Below are 25816 nucleotides of genomic sequence, written 5' to 3'. Positions count from 1 at the left end.
ATCGAGTTCAACTCGACATTCCTCCACCACACCACCTCGCTCTTCATCCGACGACAATGTCTGGGGTTTCTACTCCCCCCAGAACGCCCAAGCTGTCCGAAGGTGGTAGCAGTCGGCCTGGATCCAAGCCATCCACTCCAGGTCCCAAGAAACCAGCTACTCCAGCACCATCACAGCCCCAGGAAGAAGAGGATGAGGACGATGACCAGCGCATGGACGTCGCATTCATCCAGAGCTTTTCCGAGTGAGTAGATGGTCGTACCACATGAAGAGATCACATCTGACGGCTTCTCCCACAGCAAAATCCAAAGACTCCCTTCAGAGTTACTGGACGGCCTGGAGACTGCAAGAACCAAAATCACAATCCCGAAGCGAGGGGAGAAGGACTTTGAACCTCTAGAGGCTACGGTCAACCTGCAAGAGATGATGCTTCAGAATAGTCGGCAGGCTCTTTTCGACGCGCTACAAGGGGTCCGTGGAGCTGCAAGGTGAGCGATCCTCCTCCACATGCCGCCGTCAACGTGCTCACTCCCGCTCAGCAAGTCGCTGTCGCATGCGGTCGTCACACCCTCGTCACCCTTCCCTCAGCTCATTGTATCCCGAGGACACGTCTTGGACTCTGTGGGCATCACAGTTCGACGTTCTGTCACGCAAGGCGAGCACACCAAGACGGTATCCCGAGTTGAGTTGCTCCCAGAGGAAGCCATGTACATGGCCGAGAGAGGAACCCTCCAGATTTGGAATGGCCGTGACCCAGAGACGGAGGAAGACAGGCAGCAAGGCGTTGGAGAATGGTGTGACAAAGAGTTTGGAGTCAAAGGCGCCGTGGAGATGAGCGTTATGGAGGTGTTTGGGGCGTTCATGGGCAAGGAGGCCCTGACATGGCAGCGATATCAGGTATGTTTGTCACCTAGGCGAGTGCACAGGCTGATGTTGAACAACTAGGCGTATACCGTGCTCAAGCGTCTCGGATACACCGTTCAGCGGACACGCGCATTCATCCCCGAGCACTTCCTTCCTCAACAGGAGCCGCCAAGGCTATCGTTCACGGGGTCCGTCCTAGCTCTACTGCGGTCGGCATACGATGGCCTGAAGGCCCTCTTTTCTCGGTTGTTGGGCAAGCTGAAGGTCTCGTTACGGCGTCTTTCGAGCGTCGGACTCGGGGTCAAGTCCCTCTGGAACAATCCACTCAGAGGAACTGCCCTTCGCTCGTGGTCTGGGGACTCTTACGGTGAGCAGAGCGCTTTGAGACCTCGCTGATAGGAAGGGTCAATTTACTCTGAGCTGCGATTCATTCCAAGCGGCCACAGCAACCCCACTCCCCCGCCAATCTCATCTGGCCCGGCCACCTCCATCTATGATGCTCTCGAGCGCAACCCATACTTGCCCTTCTTCCACGTTTGGAAACCCGTCACAGCGTGGAGCAAGGCAAAGTGGGACCGCGGCAGTGCCGAGGGTTTGGCCAAGCAGAAACCAGACTACATCCTGGCTGTCGTCGAGTGAGGCGGGAGAATCGTCGCCATGTCTGGCTGCTGACACCACTTGTCCAGGTCACGAGACACCCCGCTACCCACTCTGACCCAGCTCAGCGAAGTCTTCGACCTGCTGCCCGACGAGCCAACGACGCAACCTAAACGTGTCGGCCCCCAGTACGCAAACCGCCCGGCCCCTCGCTCTACTCCCCAGCCTTCCGCCCAGTCTCGATTCCAGCAGTGGCTAGGCTGGGTGTGCTGGTGGAAGGCGGCGCCATCAAGTCCACAAGGCAACGCCATGCACGCAATGCGCAACGGTGACCGAGGCCTAATCGTTGCGGTCAATGACTCGGGTAACACTGGATGGGTCCGCTTTGGACGAACGGGCTTCGAGAACTATCCCATGGTTTGAAACTATGTATGCACGACACCGTCACCTGGCAATCATCAGTCAGCCTCTTCAAGTATCATCATATGTGTCACATGCATGCGCTCTTCATGAACAGAATCTACATAGCCCGCTCGCGAGCGTGTTCACCAGGGGCACGCTTTGTGCCTCGCAAAGAATCCCTGTACCATTCACCACACAAGCTCTTCGCCGAACCGATCTAGCTGGGCAACTGCCGCTGTGACCTCCTTTTGCCTGGCAGTCCGACGGTAATAGATTGGGCAGTCCGCCGACGTGCAGATCACATCCTGGGTTGTGAGCCTAAGCGTGATCACCGAGGGAATGAATGCACTCACCTGGTGCAATGACCCTTGACACCTCTGGCACTGAGTCCACAGGCGCGCAAAATCGACCTGGAGCGCCGAGGTTGAAGACACCTTAACGCGAGTTAGCGTGGCTTGCGCCGTGAGAGATTACCACGAACCTGTTTTTGGTACAACTCGGCAAGCTGTGGGCGGCAGTTGACGCACACTGCTCGTTCTAAACCGATCAGCAACATTATGGGAATTCTGCTCTCACCGTTGTTCGCCTTCTTCAGAGGGGTACGGCACCCGATGCAAGTCACGGTCTTCACCGCAAACTTCATCAGACCGCCAACAGTGGGTGTCGCAATCTGGATACTGCGAGTGTGGTCACCAGCAACTGCCGCCGTTAGCAAGTAGAATCCCCCTTACAACTTACGGAGACTGTTGGCCTTCTCGCCCAAAATCGGTTCGAAGATACGCATCAGAGGCTTGGCCAACTGATTCTCCAAGTAGTACCTCGTGTCGATGGGAACGTTGTGCTCGAGCACATACAGTGGGTCTTCAGACTTCTCGTATGCAGCGGCGCCTGGTATGTTAGTTTGAGCAGCTAGACGGTTGAGTTGTTCCGCCATACCTTTGATTCCTTTGACAATGACATATGCCACACGGTCACCAAGAGAAGGGGCAGATCCTGGGCGTTAGATCCCATCCAGCTGCGTTCAACTCACCAGCATCACGCTTCTTCATCCTCTCTGCCAATTCGACGTGTGCTTGTTTGCCCGCATAGTCTGGTGGAGGGGCGGTTAGAATATTCGACAAGCGTTCAACAACAGAATCAGCGCACCTGTCTTGGCCAAAGCCTTGGTGATAACCAGTTGCGACATGTCAATCTTATTCTGCAGCAGATCCGCGATGGTCTGCTTGACGTAGCTGCGATCTTTAGCAAGGTCCGGAGGACGCGCTCCTGCTCACTCTTCGGCGCCCTTTACGTCTCGTTCGATCAACATCTTATCCAGGCAGGTGCCAATCATCGTCGACACAAGGCGGCAATTGTCACGACGGACAGTCTTTGGGATCAGTGGCTGCTTTGCTTTTTGTTCTGCTCACTTCAATGCCTTTCGTATCCATCTTGTCAAACTTCTCCGGCCGAGTCCAGTAGAGTCCAGCGTAGCGCTTCTTGGAGATAAGGAGATATGGGAAGTAGACCTTCTCGAACTCCAGCTTGATGGGTTTCTTAAACTTCGCTGACACAAGCTCAGCCGCTTCGGCCCCTATGATCACGTTAGCGATGAAGTGTCCGGTCTAATGGCCACGTCCACCACGTACCTAGCCGCATTGCCGTGGGCAGGTCTGGACACCCAAACTTCACCATGACCGAGTCCGTGTCGCCGTAGATGACCTTGGCGTCATGATCATAGCCATTCTTGATAGCATACTCGGTCTCCACCTCTCGCTTCGTGAACTCGATCATTTGGCGGCCATACGCAGTGACTGAGGTCGAGATGGCAAGGCAAGGCAGCTTGCCGACGGTGGCACCTGTGAAGCCGTACACTGAGTTTGCACTGATCTGAGCTACGTTAGCTTGGGAGCCGCACTGGACAACCTGCCTTCAACGCCAACTGTCGGCCATCCAACACTGCCTTCTTGAACGGATCCTTCTCGACCTTGAGATCTGCTTTCGCACGCTTACGCGCGGACAGCAAGTTCTCAAGAATGTGAGGCAGAAGGCCCTTTCGCTTCTTCGAAGTGACAAAGAAGTCTGAAGGACAGTTAGCAGTGCAAATTTGACGCTCACTAACCGTTGTTTGGTGTCTGAACATAGTCCTCGCCCTCGACTAGTCTCAGACGCTCGATCGTCGCCTTGTCGAGCAGGGACGTGTAGCAGAGATTATGGGCCATCATGATGGAAGGGTAAAGAGACGCGAAATCGAGGGTCGCGATAGGAGCGTCATAAAACCCCTTGTTCGGCTCAATGACAGTTGCTCCTTCGTACTGCTCGTCTGTGCCTTCGCTTCGCATGGCTGGGATCAGGTAACCTGTATCACCGGCACTGCGATAGAGCTGCGAGATGACACGGATCTGCTGACCACGGGTGAGAACATCGTTGAAAGGAATGCCTGTCACTCGTGCAAGTTCGGTATAGTTGACAAGGAACATGAGTTTGTCAAGCAGGCGTTGGGGGAGATAGGCGTCCTAACGCAAGGTCAGTTCCGCATGATTACAAGACTCACCTTCAAACAGTACACTGCAAGACGACGACGGGAATCTGCTGTGCCATTTTGCAGCTCGGTAATTATAGAGTGGTGGACATCCTCCTTCTGTTCTTGAAGGAACTGAGCGCAGACGGCGTTGAGCGTATAGCTGCGGAGCTTGTGATCACGCTGGATAACTTGAAGAATGTCCATCTGCAGGCGGCCATCGATGTTGACGGCTTTGGAATCTCGTTGACCGAAGGCCTTGGAGGAGAAGTGCGTATCGCGTACCTCCGACTTGACACCTGGGTAGCTTCAGCATGCGCCAAAGGACTCTTGTCCCACCTAGCAGCCGACCGAGGTAGGCAAAGTTTGGAACCTTCAGAGCTTTGGCACGATCCAGAAGATACGGCAAGTCGAAGTTTGCGATATTGTAACCAATGATAAGGTCTGGATCCACTTGTTCAACAAACCGCTGCCATTCGAGAAGAAGGTCGCGCTCGTCCTTGAACTCGAGGACTTGGGAACCGACAATATGTGCGCATGTATTCAGAGTGAAGACATTACGGATGAATGGCTTGTTCTCGCCTGCAAGAGTCAGAATTTCAGCCCAAGGAGAGAAAACATACCATGCCTTGTAACCATTGATGCGATCTGGATGACGGGATCGATTTGGGCCTCTGGAAAGATACCTTTGCGACCGGCACACTCGATATCGAAACTCAGCACGCGAAGAGGGGCGATTTTCAGCCACTCTCCGTCTGGAGCGTGAGACACGAGGTCTTGGTAGCTGGGTTGTGGTTAGGAGCAGGTCGGAGGAAGAAGCATGACGAACTTGAGAATGACCTCCAATTGACAATGTGACCGTTTGTCGGAGGCGTGTACTACCTCGTACCGTCCTGCCGGAGCCTCCACCCAGTTCATACCCACGAGCTGCGCTGCGTTAGTACAAGCTGCTTTAGAAATGACCCACCTTGGTGTCAATCATGAAACGCAAGGTGTAGGCAATGTTACTCTCGTACGTCATGACTTCTTGAGGAAACAGACCATTGAAATCGAGCTGTCCACGCTCAAATAGACGTAAAGTAATGTCAGCCCGAGTCTCATGACGGTATTCGCAGGCGGTAGGACTCATCTTTGACCTTGGGGATGGCCTTCGGCTCCGTGCACACAATCTTGATGAACGGGACAGACTCGTCACCCTTGTAGCCCCACAGCGACTTGCGATTGACAATCACGCAGTTGGAAACAACGGGCGTCATCGTTGCTGCTGATGACTATCGGTAGTCAGCATCAGTGTTGCCTCTGGGACGGATGCCCGACTCACATTGAGGGTGTCCTTGAGAGCGCCGAGGTCTTGACTGAGGAAGCCGCTGGGGGCGGCCACGTAAAAGTACGGCTTAAAGCCCCACACCTGCGCCAAGACAGAGTTTCCTTCACGTGTGACACCGAACAGCCTCAACGTTGTCCCATGCTTGATGTGCGTTGACTCGGTAACCTCGATCTGCTGAAAGACTTGTCACTGTGAGCGCTGTGGCCTCATGGATGGCAGACTGATCACATACCAAGGGTGTCTTTGCGAGGATCAACAGGCTTGAGAGGGGGGCGTGGCCAAGCCTTTGAGGTTTCCATTGACTCTAGAAAAGGAATCGAGTGTTAGCTGACTGGAGAGACCAGTGGCCACTGGCTGACAACTTACCTCCACTTGCATCTTCCTCGGCTTCCAGTTGCTCCAGAACGTCGGTGAAGCTTGGTTGGGGTTCGAGGGACTGGCCTGCATTGCCCAATCTTCGCTTTTTGGGGATTGGTTCAACCATGTTTGTGATAAGATGGGGTTGAAGTGGGAAAGCCCAGATCAAGGTCAATGATGAACAAGAAATCAATCGGGCAGGTTGACCAAGTCTTGTTAGGTCGCGTCAGCTGACTTCGCACCTCCACTTTCGCGAATGTGTGTTGGGATGAGAGGCGGGATCTAATCCACGTGTCAACTTGGCTCGCTTGCCGGGGCCCGCTTGACCCAACACCCATATCCATCACCGGGCCGCCGGTGAATCGTGAGCGACAGGGAAGGAAGGGAGCGAATGCGAGTGGGCGTGCAGGTCGGCCTGGCTGGCTGGCTCCAGTAAGGGTCAACCACCAGCTGGCGCGAATAACCGAACGCGACCAGGGAAACAAAAATGGAGCCCGTCTAATCCTTGTTGATGATACGTCACTCTGACTGAAAGCCGGCTAGAAATCGTATAGAGCATACCCGACCAGAGAAACAATCGCGTTGGCACCACTTTTCCTGCTATCCACCCAGCCTTGTTGTTAAAACGTCCTCCAAACCCTCCCTACTCGAGACCATATCCAGAACCACCACTCATACTCTCGAATTTCAACATGTTGGTCAAGACCGGACTGCAGCGTGTCGCTCTTCGCCCTCTCGCCAGGGCCAACGCGACCAGGCTCTACGCTACTCCATCGGCCCAGGGCCGTAAGTCTCCCAGAGCCCAGGCTCATTCCGCCGTTTCCCAACGGCATATATCACCCCAATCTGACAACATCACAGCTGTCAGCTTTGCCCTCAATGATGATCAGCGGGCTATCCAGGGCAAGTCACCGTTCACGGCACAGCCGGATCGCCATGGATGTGGAGAGGAACGCCATCACTGACCGTGGCAGAGCTCGCCGTCACCTTCAGTCGCGAGAAGGTTGTCCCTGTTGCCGCCGAGTATGACCGCACCATGGTGAGTCAGTCAATGGCAAACCCCGCTGTCTACTTTCACTGCCTTGAAGTGCTGTGTGGCGCGACTAACATGTGTAGGAATACCCTTGGCCTCTTATCAAGGAAGCCCACTCCCTCGGTCTCCTCAACACCCACGTGCCCGAGAAGGTGAGGCGCTTCCAACCTCCACAGAGCTAAGTGGGAACAGTACGGTGGCCCTGAGCTGGGTCTCCTGGAGTGCTCTATCATCTCCGAATCAGTCGCGTTTGGCTGCTCCGGCATCGGAACTGCCATGGAAGGTAAGACGCCAGAGAGTATGACCGAACCCAGCTAACGTTTACAGCCAACGGTCTGGCCGAGGCGCCTCTTATTGTCGCAGCCTCCCATGAGATCAAGAGCAAGTTCCTTGGCCGTATGACTGAGGAGCCCCTTGTTGCCTCCTATGCTGTCGTGAGTCGATTGGGGCCCAAAAGCACAGCCTGCTAAGCACTGCCGCAGACCGAGCCCGGCGCCGGTTCTGATGTTGCTGGCATTAAGACGAAGGCTACTAAGGTTGGTGACAAGTGGGTCATCAACGGCACGAAGATGTGGTGAGTTCTGGAAGAATCTTGTTTATGAGGACGAAGACAAATCTGACGGCCCAGGATGTGAGTGCCCTTCCTCGGGTAGTGTGGTACCGCCACGACTAAACCTCAATCACAGCACCAACTCTGGCCATGCCAACTGGTTCGTGAGTTCTAGCGGATTCTTTGCCATGCGCCGACATTAAACTCTTCCAGTTTGTCCTCGCTGTCACGGACCCTACTGCCCATCCTTCAAAGAGCATGACCGGCTTTGTTGTGGAGGGTGACACCGAGGGCATTGTGCGCGGCAAGAAGGAGATCAACATGGGTGAGTGCACCCTTCAATTGCCTGCGAGGACTTGTGATTAACCAGTTGAATAGGTCAGCGCTGCTCTGACACGCGAATGGTCACCTTCAACGATGTCGTTGTCGGCGAGGAGAACATTGTCGGCAAGCCTGGAGAGGGATTCAAGAGTACGGTGTGGCGATGTGGACGTCAAGCTAACATGAAGTTGCCATGAAGGCCTTTGACATCACTCGCCCCCTCGTCGCCGCCGGTGCTGTTGGTGTGGCTCAGAGGGCCCTGGAGGAGGCAACCAAGTACGCCCAGGAGCGCAAGGTGAGGAGTGATCGTGTGTCAAGCTTCTAAGCAAAACGCTGATGACGAAGACCATGGGCCAGCCCATCATCAACCACCAGGGTGTTGGCTTCATGCTTGCTGACATGGCCATCAACGCCGAGGCTGCCCGCAACCTGGTTTGGCGCTCCGCCTGGGCCAAGGATGCCGGAGAGCGCAACAGTACGTGGCAGTATGATCTGAACCCTTCGCTGATCAATCACCAGCGTTCCATGCGTCGATTGCCAAGACTTTCGCCAGTCGCGCTGCCGTTGAGAATGCCAACCTCGGAGTCCAGGGTATGCCCACTTTTGGTCGCCTGGTCATGCTAACGATTCAGTGCTGGGTGGCATCGGTTTCAACACTGAGATGCCATTGGAGAAGCTGTACCGGTGAGTTGCCTGCATGGGCGACGAATACCACACTGACACCTCACCTTCTCGCAGTGATGCCAAGATCTTTGAGCTTTGTGAGACTGCCAATTCTGCTTTACCGGGCGAGAGCTGACACAGTCGTAGACGAGGGTACCTCGCAAATCCAGCGTCTCATTATCTCGCGCACCCTTCCCACCATCTACCCCGCTTAAATGGGATAGGATAGCCGCAGACAGTAGGAAAGCAACAGCTATGGGCGAAAGCTATGGGCAAAGCACCCAGCCTTGTGTTGCACCGAATGATGACGAGATGTACCTGCTGCAACGAGTAGTTTGTGCCTCGTGTTGTGTGACTGGCCCTCCAGCGCAGTTACTCTTAAGCGTCCACGGTCACTCTTAAGCGTCCATTAAGCGTCCACGGCCAGGACCAGCAGCGAAAGAAGCGCATAAGTATATAATAACGAGGAGTGCTCAGCCCATCGAAGCGAAGTGGAGTCAGTCAGGCTAGTTAGGTGCCAGGTCCTTGGGAAGCAACCAGGGCCTCCCACCTTGTCCCCTCTCGTGCGTCACTGGACTCTAGGAAGTGACATGCTACCCCATCGCCCTAACTATTGATCTACAGCATAATGCTTCAGGCTCCACAACAGTACGGCGCCCCTGGTGTTGCCTGTCGTCAAGTACTCTCCACCAGGGGAGAATTTGACAGTGTTGACGCGACCCAGTGGTGTCGAGGATGTGGGCCAGTTGGAGAAGGCGGCGCCGGAGGGAAGGTGGTACTGCACCGCGTCAGCTTCAAGCGAGCGTACCAAGCCATCCAGGCTACTTACAAGTTTCAGCATATCAGTCTTCGAGCCGCTGGCCGAGGCGACAATCTCGTCTGAGGGGTGGAAAGCAATCGAGCTGATGGGAGTGGTCAAATGCTCCAGTGACTTGAATGGCTCTACAGCATTTGCCTGCTTGGTATCGCCGGCCAATGCTGCGTTTCGGTAAAGGTTGACGATACCAGTGCTGGAGCTGCAAGCTAAGTCAGCCACGTTGTATGTTCGATCCCTGGAGTCAAAACGTACCCGATCGCCGTGTATGCGTTGCTATTGCGCATGACAAGACCACCATAGGCTCGGTCATCTTTCCATTGGCGAAGGACGCTGCGCTCGGCAATGTCCCACACCTCGACCTCGTCGCCATTGGCACCCCCCAAGACGTTCAGTTGCGAACCATCGTCGCTCCAGGTCAAATCAGCAACGGTCCCTCCACGGCCGCTGCGCAATTCCGCAACGACAACACCATTGCTGCCGCCGCTGCCCCACTCCACCACGCTTACACAGCCACGCCTACCGGCCACTGCCAGCAAGCTACCGTCTGGCGAGAAAGCATGGCGGTCAAGAGACTGGGGGCTCGAAGGGGTGGGCGAGGAGCCGAACAAGTTCCGCGGAGAGCGAATGCAGGCCTGCGCCGCCAAGTCGTACGTGTAGTAGAATGGGCGTGAGCCGGCCAGTAGAACTGATGATCCCGACGGGTGGAACGTCGACCTTTTGAGCGGCAGCGAGGGAATGTTGAGTGTCAACAAGGGGGCATTTGTATGGCCATCGATCTGCAGGAAGTAAGCGCAAAAGCCTTGCTTTGGTCCAAACGCCAACTCACATTGAAGAATCGAACCCGCCTATCACCACCTGCGACCGCGAGGACTGGAACGCGTGGTGATGGGTGCCATGCGAGGTCCACTACGCCAAAGCCAGCGTTTGATGCCTGCTTCTTGCCAGTCGTCGGGTTCTGCTCATTGGCATTACGAAGCCTCTGGATATCCAGGAAACCGGGCTGGAGAGGGGACCGTGTCGACTCGGGCTGCGCGATCAGGGAAGTGGTAGAGTTGAGGAGCCGGTGGATGGACGGGGCGGATCCTTCCAGCCTTCGGGACGCCCACTCAGGCTTGGGGTGGAGTTGCTCGAACCTGAGGTGTCAAACGTTGACCACATTCCTCAACCTACTGCGCTCGTAACCTCGCCTGCAGCTCCTTGCCGTCCGTCTTCTCCCCAGCATTCGTCGCGTTCTTCTTGAGCTTCCGAAGCCTCTTGTTTTCATGAAGCGACACGACAATGGTGTCATCAGCAGGATCGCTCCACACGCTGGCTGTCCTCTTCGCTGCTGCAGAGGGTGCTGCGTCGATTTCTGGGAGCTCGATGGTAGGCTCTAGGTCGTCTTCGGACACATCACCATTGCCAGCGCCAGGAAGATCGACAGTGAACAGCTATCCACATCAGCAGCCACAGAATACAATGCTCTCACCTCGCTGTCTTGCATCCATCCCAGCCCTGTCTCTTCGTCGTCGGAGGACAAGGCGTCATCCAGTACAGCCTCGCGCTTAGGCTTGCGGGAACCGAAGAGCCGTGACTCTAGGTCCCGCTCCTCGTCCTCCTCGTTCCGTCTACGGTGCTTAGAAGGCGCACTCTCAGAAGCATGCTTTCTTCGTCGTGATCCCAAAGTCGACGGCATGGCTGCCTGTGATGTACTGCGAGGACGTTGATGGTGAGTAGATGATCAAAATGAGTGAAACCCACCGCGCGGTCAAAACTCAACAAGGACCGGAAATTACAAAATCACGTGACTTCGTCTGTGGGGCTCCGGTGCCTGAAAACACTTGTGGCAACGGACACTGCATGTGTGGGATGGGACGGAACCGGCACAGAGACAGTTTCAAGCTCCTTGCTTGAAGGACATGTGCACCAAGAGACGAAGGGGGGGATGTGAAGTTCATCGCAGTAAGTTATCTGACGTTCTTGTGAATCGCTGGCATAAGAACAGGACGCTGCCCTAGAGCCAAGGCAGCACAAGGAGACGTCATGTCAAGGAAGGAGAGGATCTGAACCAGAACATGAACACTCATGGATGTTGAAGATGGCCACTAGCTAACACGTAGGGGCCCTTGGGACGTGGCCATTCTTCTACAACTTATCAGAATGGCTACGTAGAAAGTAACGCAGCGAACGAACAGTGCCCCAGTGTGCCGCCCAGGGCACCCGTGAGTTTGTGGCCCCAACACCTGGATGTCCCTCGCAAGGATGACATCAAGCGTGTCCCAGCGTCTGTGGCGAAGAGACACAGAAATAAGAGAAGCCGATGTTCAACCGCGTGCCACTTCTCTTGCCTTACGCTCTCTACGTCCCATCCGTAGCTACCTGTCGTCACTCCGGAGGCGTCCAATGAGGTCCACACCGGATTTGAAACTGATTTGGCTTACTCTTGATGTTCCCTACGACCAACAGGTGCAGCCTTCTCCAAATGACTTTAGGCCTTAAGGTCAAGGGGGAGGTGCGCCCGGTAGGACGACAGAAGCGTTGGCCATCGATGGACCCTTGATGCTGTATTGCTCAACGACGAACTGAACGCCAGCGATCCCTTAACTTCCAGTGATTGAGAAAGGTACATGAACAGCACTGAGACGGAGGTTCACATTTGCAGCTGGCTTGCGGTCACCTGCCTGCCACGGGATCCTGCAGCAAGCAGATTAAGAGGGAAGGGTTCGCTTCACAGACTCTGACCATCGCAAATCCGCGCCGGTGGTCCCTTTGTTGCGGTGCTTGAGGGATCTCGATGGCAAACCTGCACGAAGATGTTGGCCGAAGATAGCCAAGTAGCCAGTCACCTGGCGACCGTCATTCTCATCCACAATCCATATTCTCCGTGCTTCCCTGTCAATGCACAGACAACCAGTACATTCGAATACCCAGAGCACATCGCTCTGAAGGAGAGACAGGGTACAGGCAGCGGCTAGCCGTTCCACTCCGGAACCCCATCCTCGTCATACTGTCAAATAGTTGATACTGCCGACGTAGCCACAACGCATGTGGTTGGGTCGTCGGGGGGCTAAGAGACACCTTGTCACAGGATTGAGTCGACGCTGTGCGAGGACGCATCAGTGGCCACTCGTGGGGAGCCTAGTCGAGCAGACAACATTCCATGCCTGCTACTATCTCCTCACCGACCGCTTTCACAACAACTTCACTGCGCCCCCTGACTGACATGCCCCCACACTGAGCTCAATGCTACAGAGACGGTTGGCGCTTCTACCTCCTAACTGGAGCATGCCAGTGTGAGGATCCCTGGTTCCTCAACCTCTCGCGGCAGCATCAGCGATCAAGTTCTAGCCAACCAACCATTTACTCTTTTGCTGCAACGGACGCCCATGTGCTATAGAGGAAAGGAGACTGTTTTTCTGTTGAAAGAATACCATTGAGAATAAGGCTTCTCCGATGGAACTGTTTGAGAAAGCAGGCAAAATGCTGACTGACGTCGTTATTGATCGGCGGGAGATTGTGGGCACTGGGCTGTTTTGTGAGTGCCCAATCTCACCCGATCTGTGGGTGGCGGTGCCAAGGCGACAAATTGGCCGTGCTGCAGGTCCCTTGTGCACAAGGTCGTCGGTCGCATTAATCCAGTCACGATCTGCCTCGTTCTTGACAGCCTGAATGAACCCCTTGATTGAATTTGGCCCACAATGTCAAAACTTTGCCCCGAACTCCGCTCCACTTCTCACTCCACAACTGACTCACATTTAGACAGATGGTCACTGCCACGCCATTGGTTCCCATACAATATATTTCGCATAGAACATGGGGCCGAATGACAAACATATTCAGAATGATGAACTCGCCTCCCGGGGTACCGGTTTCCATTGATGGTATGTTCACACCACCTGTAAATGCGACCAAACCACTGGCTATTGGGAGGTAATTAAACCGCACCGGCTTCCCTTTGGAACCTCACATCGTGTTAACGTAACGGCAAATAATTCAAACATCACAACTCCCATTTTGCAAGGAAAGCCGGGGATGAAACCTTCCTTCTTGCCTTCTCTATCTCTCCTCTGATGACTGTTGGGAGATGAAGTAGCGATCCGCCCAAATTTGGGTAAGTAAAGCACTTCACGAGTTTTAATGCTTGATCTCTGGCAACCATAGGTTCGAAACATTGTGGCAGGAGTGTAGAAACTGGATTGCAGTCTCCCATACCAAAGTTTGCCAATAAATTGGTGATGTAGTGTTTTTGAGAGACCAGGAGAGTGCGATTATGTCCGTTTCGAATGGTGGTGAAGCCCATCAAGCTTGTACTTGGCTGCGCCGAACAGTTCAAGCATTCTAAATGAAGCGTTTGTCAAGAACCACAATGTAAAAGGGTAACCGGTAATTGTCAGGAGGCAGTTTACTATACTCCAACATGAAGAAAGCAGCCTTGATGTCCAACTGGACACAATCTAAGTTGAAATAGAAAACCATAGCCAGAAATGTTCAAATTGAACCCTTGTGGGCTCCACCTCCGTAGAGTTTGTTGCTACAAGTGAAAACCAATTTGCAGAAAGTGTGTGCTGGTGGGGATGACCTGACCGAGGTACCTCTTGCCAGTAGACGTCGTGCCTGAGCATCTTTTGTAAGGTTAGCTTTAGACTCCTACTTCTGCCACTCGATTGGATGCTGAGCTTGTTGCTTGAGGGATTTGAGAGCCTGTATTTGCGATGAGGACCATATCGGAATGTTCCTCAATAACGTCTGGAGGATTGATATCTTCATCCTAAATTTGATCCAGAGGATCAGTTGAAGAGGAGATTCCTAGAGAACGTCTCGATTAGAGCCTCTTGTCGTATCAAATGCAGGGGTAGACGTACTTGGCACTCGATTTTGCACGATTTGGTGGTGGAAACGTTGAAATTGGCTCAAAATCTGATGTTAAATGTGGAAACCACCTAATTGGCGCTTTCCGGTTCAAAAATAGGACTGTCAATCCTGAATCGATTGCCGTCGATTTCGAGGGCGCAGAGGCGGTTTCAAGAATTGTCGAAATTTCATTAGGAAAACCTAATATAGTTTGCGTGCTAATAAAAGTCATTCAGTTCCGATCCAGTCCGGTTGACACTATGTAGTGAGGCGTATCTATAGTGCATATGTAGATGCAGTGTATATGATCCCTTCTGCGTGCAATTGTCGATTATATATCGGCATTCGAAAGTTGAATAATTGAAGAATTATCAAATTGGTCATTGAGTCTTTGTGCTTAGAAAGGTCCAGGACACAGTGGTTGCATCTTCCTTCTACGTATCGAAGGGGAATTCCCGGTTTATATAACTTGGTTGCAGTTTATATGGGGATCTGCGGTCCCTGTCGAAGACCAAAGCCCCAAAAGGAAGGAGGTGGACATGTTGAATCGTTCCTTGACACCTTTCTCTTCAGTGATGTTTCTTTCGGTACGGGTTAGGGAGAAATTGCGCGTACCGCATAGATATGCGGCCGCGTCTCCCCACAATGATGCAGGAAGCCCAGTTTCGATCAGAAGAGCATGTATGGATGGCGCTTAGTGGGAAGGTTACCATTTCAACCAGTATATTTTGCTATGTGCACTTGCTTTCCCTGATATTATCTTTTTCTTGTAATGCCCTTCCCTCCTCCCTCGCCCCCTTCGCCTGTCTCTTCTGGAGGCCCATTACAGCCTGCACAATGCTCACCGCTCATGCACAATGGTCAAACGGTCATGCACAATGCTCAAACGTTCACACCAAACGCCAGAACCATAAACCAGCTACCCGCGCCCAATGTTTTGTGCATGCAGGCTCTCTCGGACAGCATCAAAAGCACTGGTTGAATCACCAAGCTCACCGCTGTGTCTCTGACCGAGGTCATTTCCATTTTGGCAACGTAGAGATGTAATGGTCAGGGACATGTTGGTAGAATGTGTAGGTGCAAATAGTAAGCTCCGTTTAGTAGTTGTCAGGTGAAGGAGCCGATATTCAGGACGCCGCCTCATCATTGTATTCCAACACTCCTCATGATGAAGCAGGGACTAGTATCTTATTATCTAACCTAATGCTACATCATCAAGCCCCCCTAATTTGGAGCGCCCCTTTGGTGGATGGGAATTTTAGCCGCCGGGAGTCGTACCCACGCTGGCAACTGAGTTGAGAACCATAAACGAAAAGGTTATCCAGTGATTGTCAAACTGCGGCTTCATTATATTTCAACACTCTCGCACGGATTTTGACACACTTCTCTATCCACTTTGCTACATAAGTTCGCGAAGCAGAAACGGTATTGGGCACAAACGCGTTGGTCAAATCCTAAGAAAGTCTTTCGAAGTTTGTCAAACTCTGTCTCAAGCAGCGGTGATGGTCTAACCAGACGAGGATGTTTCAGATCACCCCTTGGGGATCCGCTTGGGCAAATAACTGTCTTGTATGTTCAATGACCCTCACAGTTTGAAAGTCATGCAACACCTACACAATGCTAGATAGTTGTGCAGAGGCATATGCGCGGCGGGATACACCAGGTTGGAGGATAATGTGTCAAGAATATAAAAGGGTAACCGGTAATTATCAGGAGGCGGCTTCATTATATTCCAACATAATGATACCGCGACGCACATCTCCGCACCGGTTTTGCTGTTGTATGTTGACAACACCAGCGTCTGCACCCTAATGGCATGAGGAACAATTCATTAGATGGGTTCGAAATCAAAATGACGTTATGGCACTTGTGAAGTTTACTTGGAGGGCAAGTCAGAACGACCAAGCCTCAATCTCGGCACCGTTTGAGGGCATCTATGTAAAAAAAATATTACTGAGCTTGTCAATTTACTAGGAAAACCTAATGTACTGCAGTTGCTAATGAAGGCCAATGAGTTCTGATCCAACTTCTTTCAAGCTCAGTCACACGTAAGCTCTACTACGGTGGGGTCGTATGCACGCCCCAGTAGACCCTTCTTATGTAAAGTGTTCCAATTGATATTCTCCTTGCAAAGTAGGAATTTCGAAGAATTGTCACAACGCATGTTTGATCCATTTGTGTCAAAAGCGTTGGCGAGTCTTGCAGAAGTCATTTCGACACTGCCGGGGTGTATTGTTCATGATGGGTCTATGTGAGCTCTGAAGCATGCAATATGTTTATAACCATTATGAGTCGCTATTTGACGTCAAATTGGAGCTATCCGTCGACAATGCGGGTTACATCAAGGCAGCGGGCATGCCGTTCTCTCCACGACAAAAACCTGTTAGCTGTTACGCTGGAACTGGTTACCCTAGCGCTGACCTCCGAGTGTGTGACCTCGACTTCTGCTATGGCGATAGATACTCTTAGCAGGTGCATATTGAACATCGTCAAATGCAGGGGCGTACATCTCTTCACGTTGCTCCCAACTGCTGTTCGCACACTCCAAGCCGGGTGGAAGTATTTGTGTCGAAACCATCTATAGAGGAGTATCCTGTGGGTTTTGACAGATCAATAAGCAGCAACACCACCAGCGCTCAACGCCCACGATATGTAAGGATCTAATTACCGGTGGTGTATGAAGATACAGGCAAACTCGCACTGATCGCGCTCTGGTCTGTTTCTTCTTGCCTCTCTGCTGTGAAGTTTACCACCGGATAAAACAGCCAAATGCCGCAAAGGAGTCCTGCGTGTGATGACTTTGTTTCACACTTGTCGAATTCAGGATAGATGAAATTAATTTGACCGTGTTCAACGTCTGTCTCAGTGCCCACCAGCCATCCCTCGCACACGATGTTTAGGTTCACACTCGGACGGACGTCTGGAGTCGCCCACAGACCGTTTACCACCCCATTTATACATTCTCCAGACGATCTACAGTTTGCAAGGTCTGCCCAAACCTGTTCCAAGGTGATGTGTCAGTGACCGTAGGGCAGGATGCGACTTGCTACAATCAGAACGGTAGGTGCCTGTCTGTATTCACCTAGTCCAACCTTGGGTTGCGGTCTGTTCTGTTGGAATACAACAAAGCTGCCTCCCAGCAACATGGGGTGGCTGTCTCATGATCTGTCATACCTTTCGAACCCACCACCCCCGATGCCAATCACTCCACCCACCATTAGTCTTTCCGCCCCACTTCCCCTCATCTGGTCACTGTAGAACAGTCCGAACAGGTATGATGTCGGCCAGCCATAGAGGCTTGTGCGCCCATGCACATGGAACAGGTGATACAACGTTGTGCAACTGTGAGCAAGTGCACAGACTGACTTCACTGTCAGGCTGTCAGCAACGGCACGAGCCCAATAAAAACTCGTTCCAGAACCGATGATCAAGCATTCCTCGGCTTCTGGCACGCTTCTGAGGCTTCTGAGGCGAGGCCCGTGAAGAGACTTGGTGCCTATTTGTCACACCTCACACCTGACGAGGACTGTCTATGGCGATCAAATGATGTAGCATATGGTTGTAGCATATGGTCATTTTTGAGGGGTAGCAGGGTGGTAGCACGCTGTAACCAGAGCTACTTAAAGGGCAACCCAGCCGAGCGCAAGGACGCCAACGGCAGCCGCCGCAAGGTTGATGGGCTTGGCGATGAGCTCGCCGGAAGGCTTGGAGCTGCTGGTAGGAGCAGCCGAAGCGCCGGCCGAACCGGAGTGGGAGCCCGAGGCGCCCGGGGCCGAGGTCGAGGCCGGCGCGGCAGACGGAACAGGGACCGTGGCGGAGATGTTCACAGCAGTGACGGAGGCGTCAGTGGCGCAGGTGCGGTTGGTAGGGATGGTGTAGTCGGAAAGGAGGACGAGGTCGGTGCACTGGAAGAGGTTGCCATCACCCTGGGGAACGTCAACATGGATTCGCAAGCCAGACTCGAGCCAACTTACACCGTTGTACTGGATCTGCACGGTCACCTCGGAGCCGTTGGTGAAGCCAAGGCCCTCAAAGTCGATGCCCCAGCAGTACTCGCCATTCTTGACCTGGAAGTAGTTGGTGACGTTGGTGAAGTCTGAGAAGTTGGACGGGGAGGTCTTGTTCGAGACAAAGGTGGCAACAGAGGCCAGAGTGTGGTGCGAGTCGATCCACACGGGAGCACCGTTCAAGGGGAACGGGTTACGGACACTGCTGACAGTGTTGAAGCCGCCGCAGAACTGGGATTTATTAGCGGGTGAATCACAGGCTCAAAGCCGACGATAGCTCACCTGGGGCTCCTTGTCGTCGTCGAATCCACGAGTGGGCTGGGGCGCAATTAGTAGCCGACTCTCGTTATCTCCCTCCCTCTAGGCGATGAAGCCATGACGAAGTTACGCACAGGGTAGTCGAGGGTGAAGTGGGCAACCGCCGAGGAGGCGAGAACGGACGACGCGAGGACAGCCTTGAGGACAAACATGGTGAGACTTTGGATGGTGAGTGAAGAAGAACTTGGCGCCGAGGCCGCTGGTCTTTATTTATACAAGGCCTTGGGCTGTCTCTCTCTCTCTCTCTCTCTGCCTTTGCCTGCGTATTCCAGTAGTGACTGTACACAATGGTCACACGGCGGCGTCGGCCTGCCTGGACGCGCCGTCGGGTTGCCGCGCGCGCCGCGGTGACTCGCTGGACTGCTCGTTTGGGGAATGTCGGTGGAGGTGACATGATTGGATGGACTTTGGTGGTGGAGGTTTCGTCGATCAGGCACCGGCATCAAATATGGTCTCTGTACCTGAGGCACTTGTTGTCGGTGCGGCCTTTTGATCGCGTGATAATCTCTTCCACTCACCATTCTAGCCGGCTATCTGAGCAGTGTTATCATCTGCTCGGCATTCCAAGGCCTTCAAGGAACCAGTGCTCATTCCGGGGCCATTTCTCTGTGCTTTATAAAACCTGGTGGATGATGGAACGAGCTCTGCATCAATATCAAACGTCTCACGTGACTTTGAGGCCTTTTCGTCGCGAGTTTCGGCCACCATGCGGTCTAGGACTGGGGATGTCTGTCTACATGCCATGGAACCGCACCACCCCTTTCCTGCAAGGCCCATTGGAGTTGACACTTACTACATCGCGGTCTTGTGAACAATCTACAGGCGTCTAATACTTCCCTACTGACTCCAAAGCCTCCCAACCACGCTTGCTCCCTCGCCCCCCCATCCCTTTCTAGACGCCACAATCAGCTGCTGATAAGCTGCTTGTGTGAGGAAGAGGGGTGTCGAGGTTCGCTTTGCCTCCACAAGAACTTGGTCAAGCTGAGAGAGGAGTGCTTGGACAGACAATTGGCCCGCCTTAGGCGAGTAGTCGTTCGGCCATGACAGTTCGTTCTTGAAGGCAACCAAGGGCTGCGACGAGGCGGCCGAAGTGGACACCACGTCGAACACAGCTTCAAGGTTCATGTTTTTCTGTCGAGCAAAGGCCAAAGCCTCAGCCGCAGCGACAGTGTGGACGGCGTAAAGCAACTTTGAGACTGTTGCAATGTGCTCTTCGCCACCAACTGCGGCTCGAGCAATGGCTTCCTCCTCATCGATCGTTCCAGATTCGACAACCGACTTGCCCCCAAACTTCTGCCACAGCTTGACCAAGTTGGCATCGTCATCTTTGGATAGACCGGCACCAAGTGCTGCACTAAACAGCTGCTCTGAGGTGGATGACAGAGGGGCGGGGAAACCGATCAGGCGGGCCTCGTCCATGACGATTCCGACGTCTTTGCAAATGATGGTCATTGCTGACTTCGGCAGGCCATCATCTCTCAGCTGCCAAGGCACTCGATGCCCAACTTAACGAGTATTAGCTCCTGAACTGACGGGTTGTTGGGCTACGGGGACACTCACACATGAAGCTTGAGTCCTTCAGCGCGTTGTACAGCTTCCGAGGGTTGACGCCAAGATTGGCTGCCAGCGCCATGGCCTCGCTGGAACGTTAGGGCAATGCTGGCTTTCCTCGCAGAACTCACGAAGCAGCAGCGATATGGATCGCGCAAAGTACTTGGTTAATGAGCTTGAAATCGCTTGCCTGTCCGACTTGTGTTCCAACAACAGCCAGCTTCCCAGGGGAGCGAGTCAAAGCATCGAGAACGGGGCCGGTCTTCTTAAGGGCCTCGTCTACGCCGGCTGCCATGATGCTCAGTTCACCATCGGCGGCTCTAATAAACCCTCCGGAAACAGGGGCGTCAACCAGCTGTCTTGATTAGCCCCATACTTGTCCAGCGCGGTGTTGAAGCATACCTGGATGCCTCTCCCAGCTTTGTCGAGCTGGGTTTGCAGAGTCGAGAGGAAGGTTGGAGGGACCGTTGAGAAGCAGATGACCGAGGTGTTCGGCTTGAGGACTGACGGTGGGGTGTTAGTTATGTCTAGCTCCCAGTACTTCTAATCCGTACCGTCTGAAACCTTATTCGCAATGTCTTCTACTTGGGCGGCGTTGACCACCATGAGGCCCAAGACGTCGACATCCGTAGCGGCTTCTCTGGGGTCGCTACAGGGAATAGCTCCTTTCTGAACAACCGCATCCACCGACGGTTGGTAAATGTCATAGGCTTTGACCGTAAACTTCTGCGCCAGGAGGCTCTGACCGGTCAGCACTTGCAGGTCCATTCGAACCACTCACTGAGACCATTCCTGACCCCATGGCACCGAGACCACACCATCCAACTGTAACCGGGGGAGCCATAGTGCGCTTGAGAAAGATGAGAGGGCACTCAAAGATTGAATGTCGGCAGTTTGGCTCACAGGAGTGTACTTATCAAAGACTCTCAAGTCCGTGACGGGTTTAGTGGGTGAGTGCCACAGGAAATCATCGGGCCGATACTTGTTCTTGGCCCCGGCTCAGACGGATATGACCCTTTCGCCCTTCTTCCCGACCACTTATTCAAGGCACAGTCATCCAGCCCATCTCTCCGCCGCACCGCAATCACTCCGAACCCATGCAGCAAGTGTCGGAGATGCGCAACGTGGGCCCATGAGTCTCCGGTATACAGCCGACATGGCCCGGATCATCCCATCCACTAGTCCTCCTACAAGGACTTGGTGTTGGCAACTCATAACGGCAGTGTGTCATCGCGTGCATTGTCCATCACTCTTTCTAAGATACATGGGTGAGTAAGGCCGTCTAGCGGCACGTAGGTGGCCTTGTCGTGGGGGTATAGCGGGGTGTCGTTACAGAGGAATGACCTAGTAGTGAGAGTTGTACTCTGGTCCGTGGTCATACGACGATGACTTCGAGTAGCCCTGGTAGTTGCCGTACATGGCATTGCCACCGTAGCCACCAACGAGAGAACCACCAGCACCACGGAAGGCCGACTGGGTGTCGTCCTCCATGTACTCGGGGTTAGGCTGAATGCCGTCAGACAGGAAACTCTGACCCAGGTTCGTGTCCACTCACAGCAAGAAGAGGGTCCTTGACCTCCCAAACAGCGTTCTTGGAACCGACGGAGAACTCAAGGTCCTCCTTGGTGATAGCTAAGAGCAAGTGTCAGCAAAAGCGAAATCACTGGAGAAAGATACGCACAGTCCCAGTACTTGTAGACCATCATGACTGTGAAGAGCATGCACAGCGTGAAGAAGAAGACGCCATCGATGTAGTGCGAGACAGCGTCACAGATCTTGATGCTGAAGGCGAAGAGAAGGATGCAGCCGACGGCGTAGAAGCCAACACCGAAAAGGATGTCTCCAATGACCCAACGGTCGTCCAGCGTGCGAATCACGAGGATAAGCTGGGAGACGATGTATATGACGGCGACAATGAGAGGGAAGACGAGGTAGGTGATGAACAGGCCGATGGCGTTCTTGTTGCTCAGCCCACCCGTGCTCTTGAACGTGCCAATGGCAACGATGAAGCAGATGGCCCAGATAACCAATGACGACAAGCGAAGAGACTGTCGTCGCGTTAGCATTCAAGAAAAGTACCCAGTTGCCAGCCATGCAAGGTTACTCACCCAGAGGCTCATGGGCGTGCCATCCTCGTAAAGCTGGAATCCAACAAACCCATTGACCAGGATACACCAGTACAAGGCACCAATAGCACCTGCGTATACAGCTGCAAACCAGGGGTAGACGGCGTGCGAGGTGGGGATCACCGAAGAGTCGAGGAAGATGGCGAGCAGTTCGACGAACATGTAGATGTAGAAGAAGAGGACGATCTCCTTGCGACCGATGGCCGTGTACTTTGATCGGACGTGAAACAGCATGATGATGGTCATGGCAAGAGCCGCAATGTGAACAAAGCATGTTGCTTAGGGCCCAGTCAGTCATGTCTGCTTGTCGATACGTGGATCATCAAACACGTACCGGGTTGGAAGATGATCTGACTTCCTAGCTGGACGTTGCGGGCATAGCACGTGGGCTCGATGCCAGTCGAGCTGCCCAGCATTGGGCAGACGACGAGCGAAGCACGCTCGCAGACCCAGTCAAACGACCCAAACTTGAAAGGAGCAGCGTTCAACGACATGTTGAGAGAGGTTGCAGTGTGGGATTAGTCGGAGGCTGACGCCCAAGGTTGAGACTGTGGACGATGAGAGTGCGAGTTGAAACCGTGGGTTGGGCCGATGGCGGTGGGGCGGTGTAAGGAGAGTGAGCTGAAGGCGACGAGCGACGTTATTAAGCTGTAGGGGGGGAGGAGGCGGAGGAGGAGGGTGTGGGATTGTTGGGTTTGTAGAGGTTGAAAGACTTGGATGCAGTGGTCGACGATGAGGAATTGCGACCTTGCGAGGAGGGACGTGAACGTGACGGAGCTTGGGTTTGAGGCGCGAGGGCCCTAGACGAGGACACCACCACCCACACACACAGGGGCACGGGCCCACGGTTTGGGTGGATGCACAGCGGGGGGGGGGGGGCGCGACAGCGGCGGCGGCGCGGTGGGTGGGTGGCTCGCATCCCCCGTTTCCCTTTGGTCCCTTCCCTTTCAGGCACCTGCACCACCAAAAAGCACACTGCGGTCAACCAGCCAGCCAGCCAGCGAGCCAGCGAGCCAGCCAGGCGGCGAGCCATGCCAGCCAGGCGAATTGCGGTGTTGTGCTCAAACGGTGGCCCATTTTTACCTCCGCTCCCCTTGTAATGACTCTGGAAACCCTGAAGCCTGTAGTGGTCAGTTGTCTGGCATTTGATTCCGGGGGTGAAAAGGATTATCCTTAAATGACCCCCCCCCAAGTTAACCCCCTCTCACTGTGGGTGTTGGCTTCCGTCATTGGCTTTGTTTCTGCGGGTGCAGACGCGCGCATCGAAGCAAAGGTGGAGGCGGACCCGGCTGCCCCTGTCCCCAACGGCGGTGGAGTGGGTGGGTGATAAGAGTCTCGGTGGCCCGCTTCCAATCGTATCCTCGACCTTACTTCCCCATTGTACACTCTCCCACAAAAACAATCTCGCAAAAATGGCTACCCGTTCGCCAGACTCCCCTCCCCATGACTCCAAGAAGCAGAAGACCAACCCTAAGAGTTAGTGGAGACGGCAGTGCAATTGCCTGCGTCGTCTTCGGCAGTGAGCGGGTCAATGCTGACTTCGGCCTCAGACAAGGTCTGCTTGATGTCTGTATTACTGTCAAGCGCACGTTTACCCGTACAACCACTGACAGAACCAGTGTTCACGACGGCTGGGGAATCTCGGACAATGAGAAGGGTAACGCCATCTTCCACGGTGACACCACGAACATGGACGCCATCCGTGACAAGCACAACTTTGTCGAGCTCCAGGCGCACGGTCTTGCTGTGGGCCTCAAGGATGGCCTCATGGGCAACTCGGAGGTCGGGTAAGTGCGCTCCGGAGTGTGCCAATGCTGAGGGTTTTAGTCATTTGAACATTGGTGCCGGCCGTATCGTTTGGCAGGACATTGTCAGGATTGACCAGTGTGCGTCGATGAACGTGCTGCTCCCAGAATGCTTACCTTGCTCAGCTATCAAGAACGACGAGTTCAAGCTTCAGCCTTCCATTGCTGCCTCTCTCAAGCACGCCAAGGACACGAATGGCCGCCTCCACCTCATGGGACTCCTCTCCGACGGTGGTGTTCACTCGCACATTAACCACCTCTTCGCGCTCCTTCGCGCTGCCAAGGAGGCTGGCGTCCCCCACGTGTACATTCACGCGTTCGGTGATGGCCGTGACACTGCCCCCAAGTCTGCTACTGGCTACGTTCAGCAGCTCCTGGACTACATCAAGGAGATTAGCATCGGCGAGCTGGTCACCTTCGTTGGTCGCTACTACGCCATGGACCGCGACAAGCGCTGGGAGCGTGTTAAGGTGGCGGTTGACGCCCTTGTTGATGGCGTGGGGGAGAAGGCCGATGACCCCGTCAAGGCTATCGAGCAGTCCTACGAGAACGGTGTCACTGATGAGTTTGTCAAGCCCCTCATCTTTGGCGACGACTCGACTCGCATCCACGGTGGGTTTCAGTCGAGCCGTCCATGCGCGTTCGCTGATCCCGAGAAGTGAACGACACCGTCTTCACCTTCAACTACCGCTCTGACCGCATGCGTGAGCTCGTTACCTTGCTTGCCTTCGAAGACAAGCCCATCGACCTGCAGATCCCCAAGGGCCTTGTGAGTCCGCTTCGCGGGCTGGATTCTGAGACACCAGAACATCACCACCATGTCGCGTTACAACCCCGAGTGGACCCTCCCCGTCGCCTTCCCTCCTGTCTCCATGGACAACGTCCTCGCTGAGTGGCTCGCCAAGGAGGGCCTTACCCAGTCCCACATTGCTGGTATGCGCGTCGTGCTATGCCTCTCATTTGTGTGCTGACTTGACTGCGCAGAGACCGAGAAGTATGCCCACGTCACCTTCTTCTTCAACGGTGGTGTTGAGAAGCAGTACCAGGGCGAGGAGCGTGTCATGATTCCTTCCCCCAAGGTTGCCACCTACGACAAGAAGCCTGAGATGAGCGTCCAGGCTGTTGCCGACAAGGTTGCCGAGGTCGTCAAGTCGGACAAGTTCGACTTTGTCATGTGCAACTTTGCCCCCCCCGACATGGTTAGTATTGACATACGCAAGCAGAGCTGACCGGTGTCCAGGTCGGCCACACTGGCGACTACGAGGCTGCTGTCAAGGCCATCACTGCTACCGACGCTGCTGTCAAGACCATCTACGACGCCTGTGAGGAGGCAGGCTACATCCTGGCCATCACCGCCGACCACGGAAACGCGGAGCAGATGCTTGACCTTGAGACTGGCAACCCCCACACTGCCCACACTACCAGTATGTGCTTCTACTGCGGGGACTTGCAAGCAGCTTACACAATTGCAGACCATGTTCCCTTCATCGTCACCGGCCCCAAGGGACTCTTCGCCTCCAATGAGCCCGGCGCTCTTGCGGACGTTGTCCCTACCATCCTGTCTATCCTGGGCGTTTCTCAGCCTGAGGGTGAGTTTTAGTTGTGCTCGCAAGCTCGCCAAGTGACTAACTCTCTCAGAAATGACTGGCAAGTCTCTCGCCAAGTAGACGTTCATAGAATCACCTACAATAGTACACCGATGAATGTGTCATCACGTGACCTCGCCCCCGCGCCCACGATAAAAGAGC

The 25816-nt window shown here is 54.0% G+C and overlaps 8 protein-coding genes across 11 annotated transcripts; 3 read left to right on the top strand and 5 right to left on the bottom strand.

The window, feature by feature from the left end:
* The first annotated feature begins 24 nt into the window (after positions 1-24).
* sen54_2 (putative tRNA-splicing endonuclease subunit sen54) lies at positions 25-1960 on the top strand. 3 transcript variants are annotated; one of them, XM_062774761.1, is made up of 6 exons: positions 25-244; positions 300-488; positions 540-897; positions 946-1231; positions 1268-1499; positions 1551-1960. In XM_062774761.1, the coding sequence occupies exons 1-6, from the start codon at positions 57-59 to the stop codon at positions 1882-1884; spliced, it is 1587 nt and encodes a 528-aa protein (XP_062630745.1). In that variant the 5' UTR covers positions 25-56; the 3' UTR covers positions 1885-1960. The 3 variants fall into 3 exon arrangements, with proteins under 3 accessions (XP_062630745.1, XP_062630746.1, XP_062630747.1); XM_062774762.1 differs by having other exon boundaries at positions 1268-1960; XM_062774763.1 differs by having other exon boundaries at positions 540-1231; positions 1268-1960.
* Positions 1949-6188, bottom strand: pol3 (DNA polymerase delta catalytic subunit). The gene is made up of 22 exons (XM_062774760.1): positions 6057-6188; positions 5923-5994; positions 5685-5872; positions 5530-5634; positions 5331-5417; positions 5193-5290; positions 4987-5147; positions 4703-4945; positions 4397-4662; positions 3965-4358; positions 3786-3924; positions 3492-3727; positions 3273-3436; positions 3138-3232; positions 3010-3095; positions 2894-2953; positions 2800-2856; positions 2602-2751; positions 2440-2562; positions 2345-2391; positions 2217-2297; positions 1949-2168 (listed from the first exon to the last, which is right to left on the bottom strand). Exons 1-22 carry the CDS (start codon positions 6172-6174, stop codon positions 2052-2054), a joined length of 3087 nt encoding a protein of 1028 aa, XP_062630744.1. The 5' UTR covers positions 6175-6188; the 3' UTR covers positions 1949-2051.
* Positions 6189-6633: 445 nt separating this feature from the next.
* Positions 6634-8947, top strand: ACADM (Medium-chain specific acyl-CoA dehydrogenase, mitochondrial). The gene is made up of 15 exons (XM_062774759.1): positions 6634-6833; positions 7022-7086; positions 7164-7232; positions 7273-7363; positions 7408-7514; positions 7563-7654; positions 7767-7794; positions 7844-7955; positions 8009-8101; positions 8140-8246; positions 8297-8426; positions 8471-8542; positions 8584-8635; positions 8690-8712; positions 8762-8947. Exons 1-15 carry the CDS (start codon positions 6740-6742, stop codon positions 8827-8829), a joined length of 1203 nt encoding a protein of 400 aa, XP_062630743.1. The 5' UTR covers positions 6634-6739; the 3' UTR covers positions 8830-8947.
* Positions 8948-9182: 235 nt separating this feature from the next.
* SPBC29A3.06_1 (putative U3 small nucleolar RNA-associated protein 18) lies at positions 9183-11139 on the bottom strand. Its single transcript, XM_062774758.1, has 6 exons — positions 10900-11139; positions 10602-10861; positions 10258-10564; positions 9684-10207; positions 9444-9624; positions 9183-9392 (listed from the first exon to the last, which is right to left on the bottom strand). Exons 1-6 carry the CDS (start codon positions 11104-11106, stop codon positions 9225-9227), a joined length of 1647 nt encoding a protein of 548 aa, XP_062630742.1. The 5' UTR covers positions 11107-11139; the 3' UTR covers positions 9183-9224.
* A 6649-nt stretch (positions 11140-17788) lies between these two features.
* Positions 17789-18807, bottom strand: AFUA_6G02800 (putative protein). Its single transcript, XM_062774757.1, has 4 exons — positions 18661-18807; positions 18551-18586; positions 18236-18499; positions 17789-18187 (listed from the first exon to the last, which is right to left on the bottom strand). Exons 1-4 carry the CDS (start codon positions 18736-18738, stop codon positions 17882-17884), a joined length of 684 nt encoding a protein of 227 aa, XP_062630741.1. The 5' UTR covers positions 18739-18807; the 3' UTR covers positions 17789-17881.
* A 557-nt stretch (positions 18808-19364) lies between these two features.
* ltnD_1 (L-threonate dehydrogenase) lies at positions 19365-21004 on the bottom strand. Its single transcript, XM_062774756.1, has 6 exons — positions 20919-21004; positions 20692-20878; positions 20540-20640; positions 20269-20492; positions 20147-20226; positions 19365-20091 (listed from the first exon to the last, which is right to left on the bottom strand). Exons 1-6 carry the CDS (start codon positions 20979-20981, stop codon positions 19424-19426), a joined length of 1323 nt encoding a protein of 440 aa, XP_062630740.1. The 5' UTR covers positions 20982-21004; the 3' UTR covers positions 19365-19423.
* A 357-nt stretch (positions 21005-21361) lies between these two features.
* Positions 21362-23002, bottom strand: CHS7 (Chitin synthase export chaperone). The gene is made up of 5 exons (XM_062774755.1): positions 22598-23002; positions 22246-22541; positions 21819-22185; positions 21693-21769; positions 21362-21643 (listed from the first exon to the last, which is right to left on the bottom strand). The coding sequence occupies exons 1-5, from the start codon at positions 22755-22757 to the stop codon at positions 21482-21484; spliced, it is 1062 nt and encodes a 353-aa protein (XP_062630739.1). The 5' UTR covers positions 22758-23002; the 3' UTR covers positions 21362-21481.
* A 629-nt stretch (positions 23003-23631) lies between these two features.
* ipgm-1_1 (2,3-bisphosphoglycerate-independent phosphoglycerate mutase) lies at positions 23632-25787 on the top strand. Of its 2 annotated transcripts, XM_062774753.1 has the most exons (11): positions 23632-23739; positions 23814-23829; positions 23883-24050; positions 24091-24149; positions 24195-24680; positions 24728-24837; positions 24875-25001; positions 25053-25267; positions 25309-25492; positions 25541-25657; positions 25707-25787. In XM_062774753.1, exons 1-11 carry the CDS (start codon positions 23676-23678, stop codon positions 25733-25735), a joined length of 1575 nt encoding a protein of 524 aa, XP_062630737.1. In that variant the 5' UTR covers positions 23632-23675; the 3' UTR covers positions 25736-25787. The 2 variants fall into 2 exon arrangements, with proteins under 2 accessions (XP_062630737.1, XP_062630738.1); XM_062774754.1 differs by having other exon boundaries at positions 24091-24680; positions 25309-25657.
* Positions 25788-25816: the final 29 nt, after the last annotated feature.

This window comes from Vanrija pseudolonga, chromosome 6, assembly GCF_020906515.1.
Source record: "Vanrija pseudolonga chromosome 6, complete sequence".
Classification (NCBI taxonomy): domain Eukaryota; kingdom Fungi; phylum Basidiomycota; class Tremellomycetes; order Trichosporonales; family Trichosporonaceae; genus Vanrija; species Vanrija pseudolonga.
Note: the sequence above shows the minus strand (reverse complement) of the source record. Positions and strands in the feature narration are given on the sequence as shown.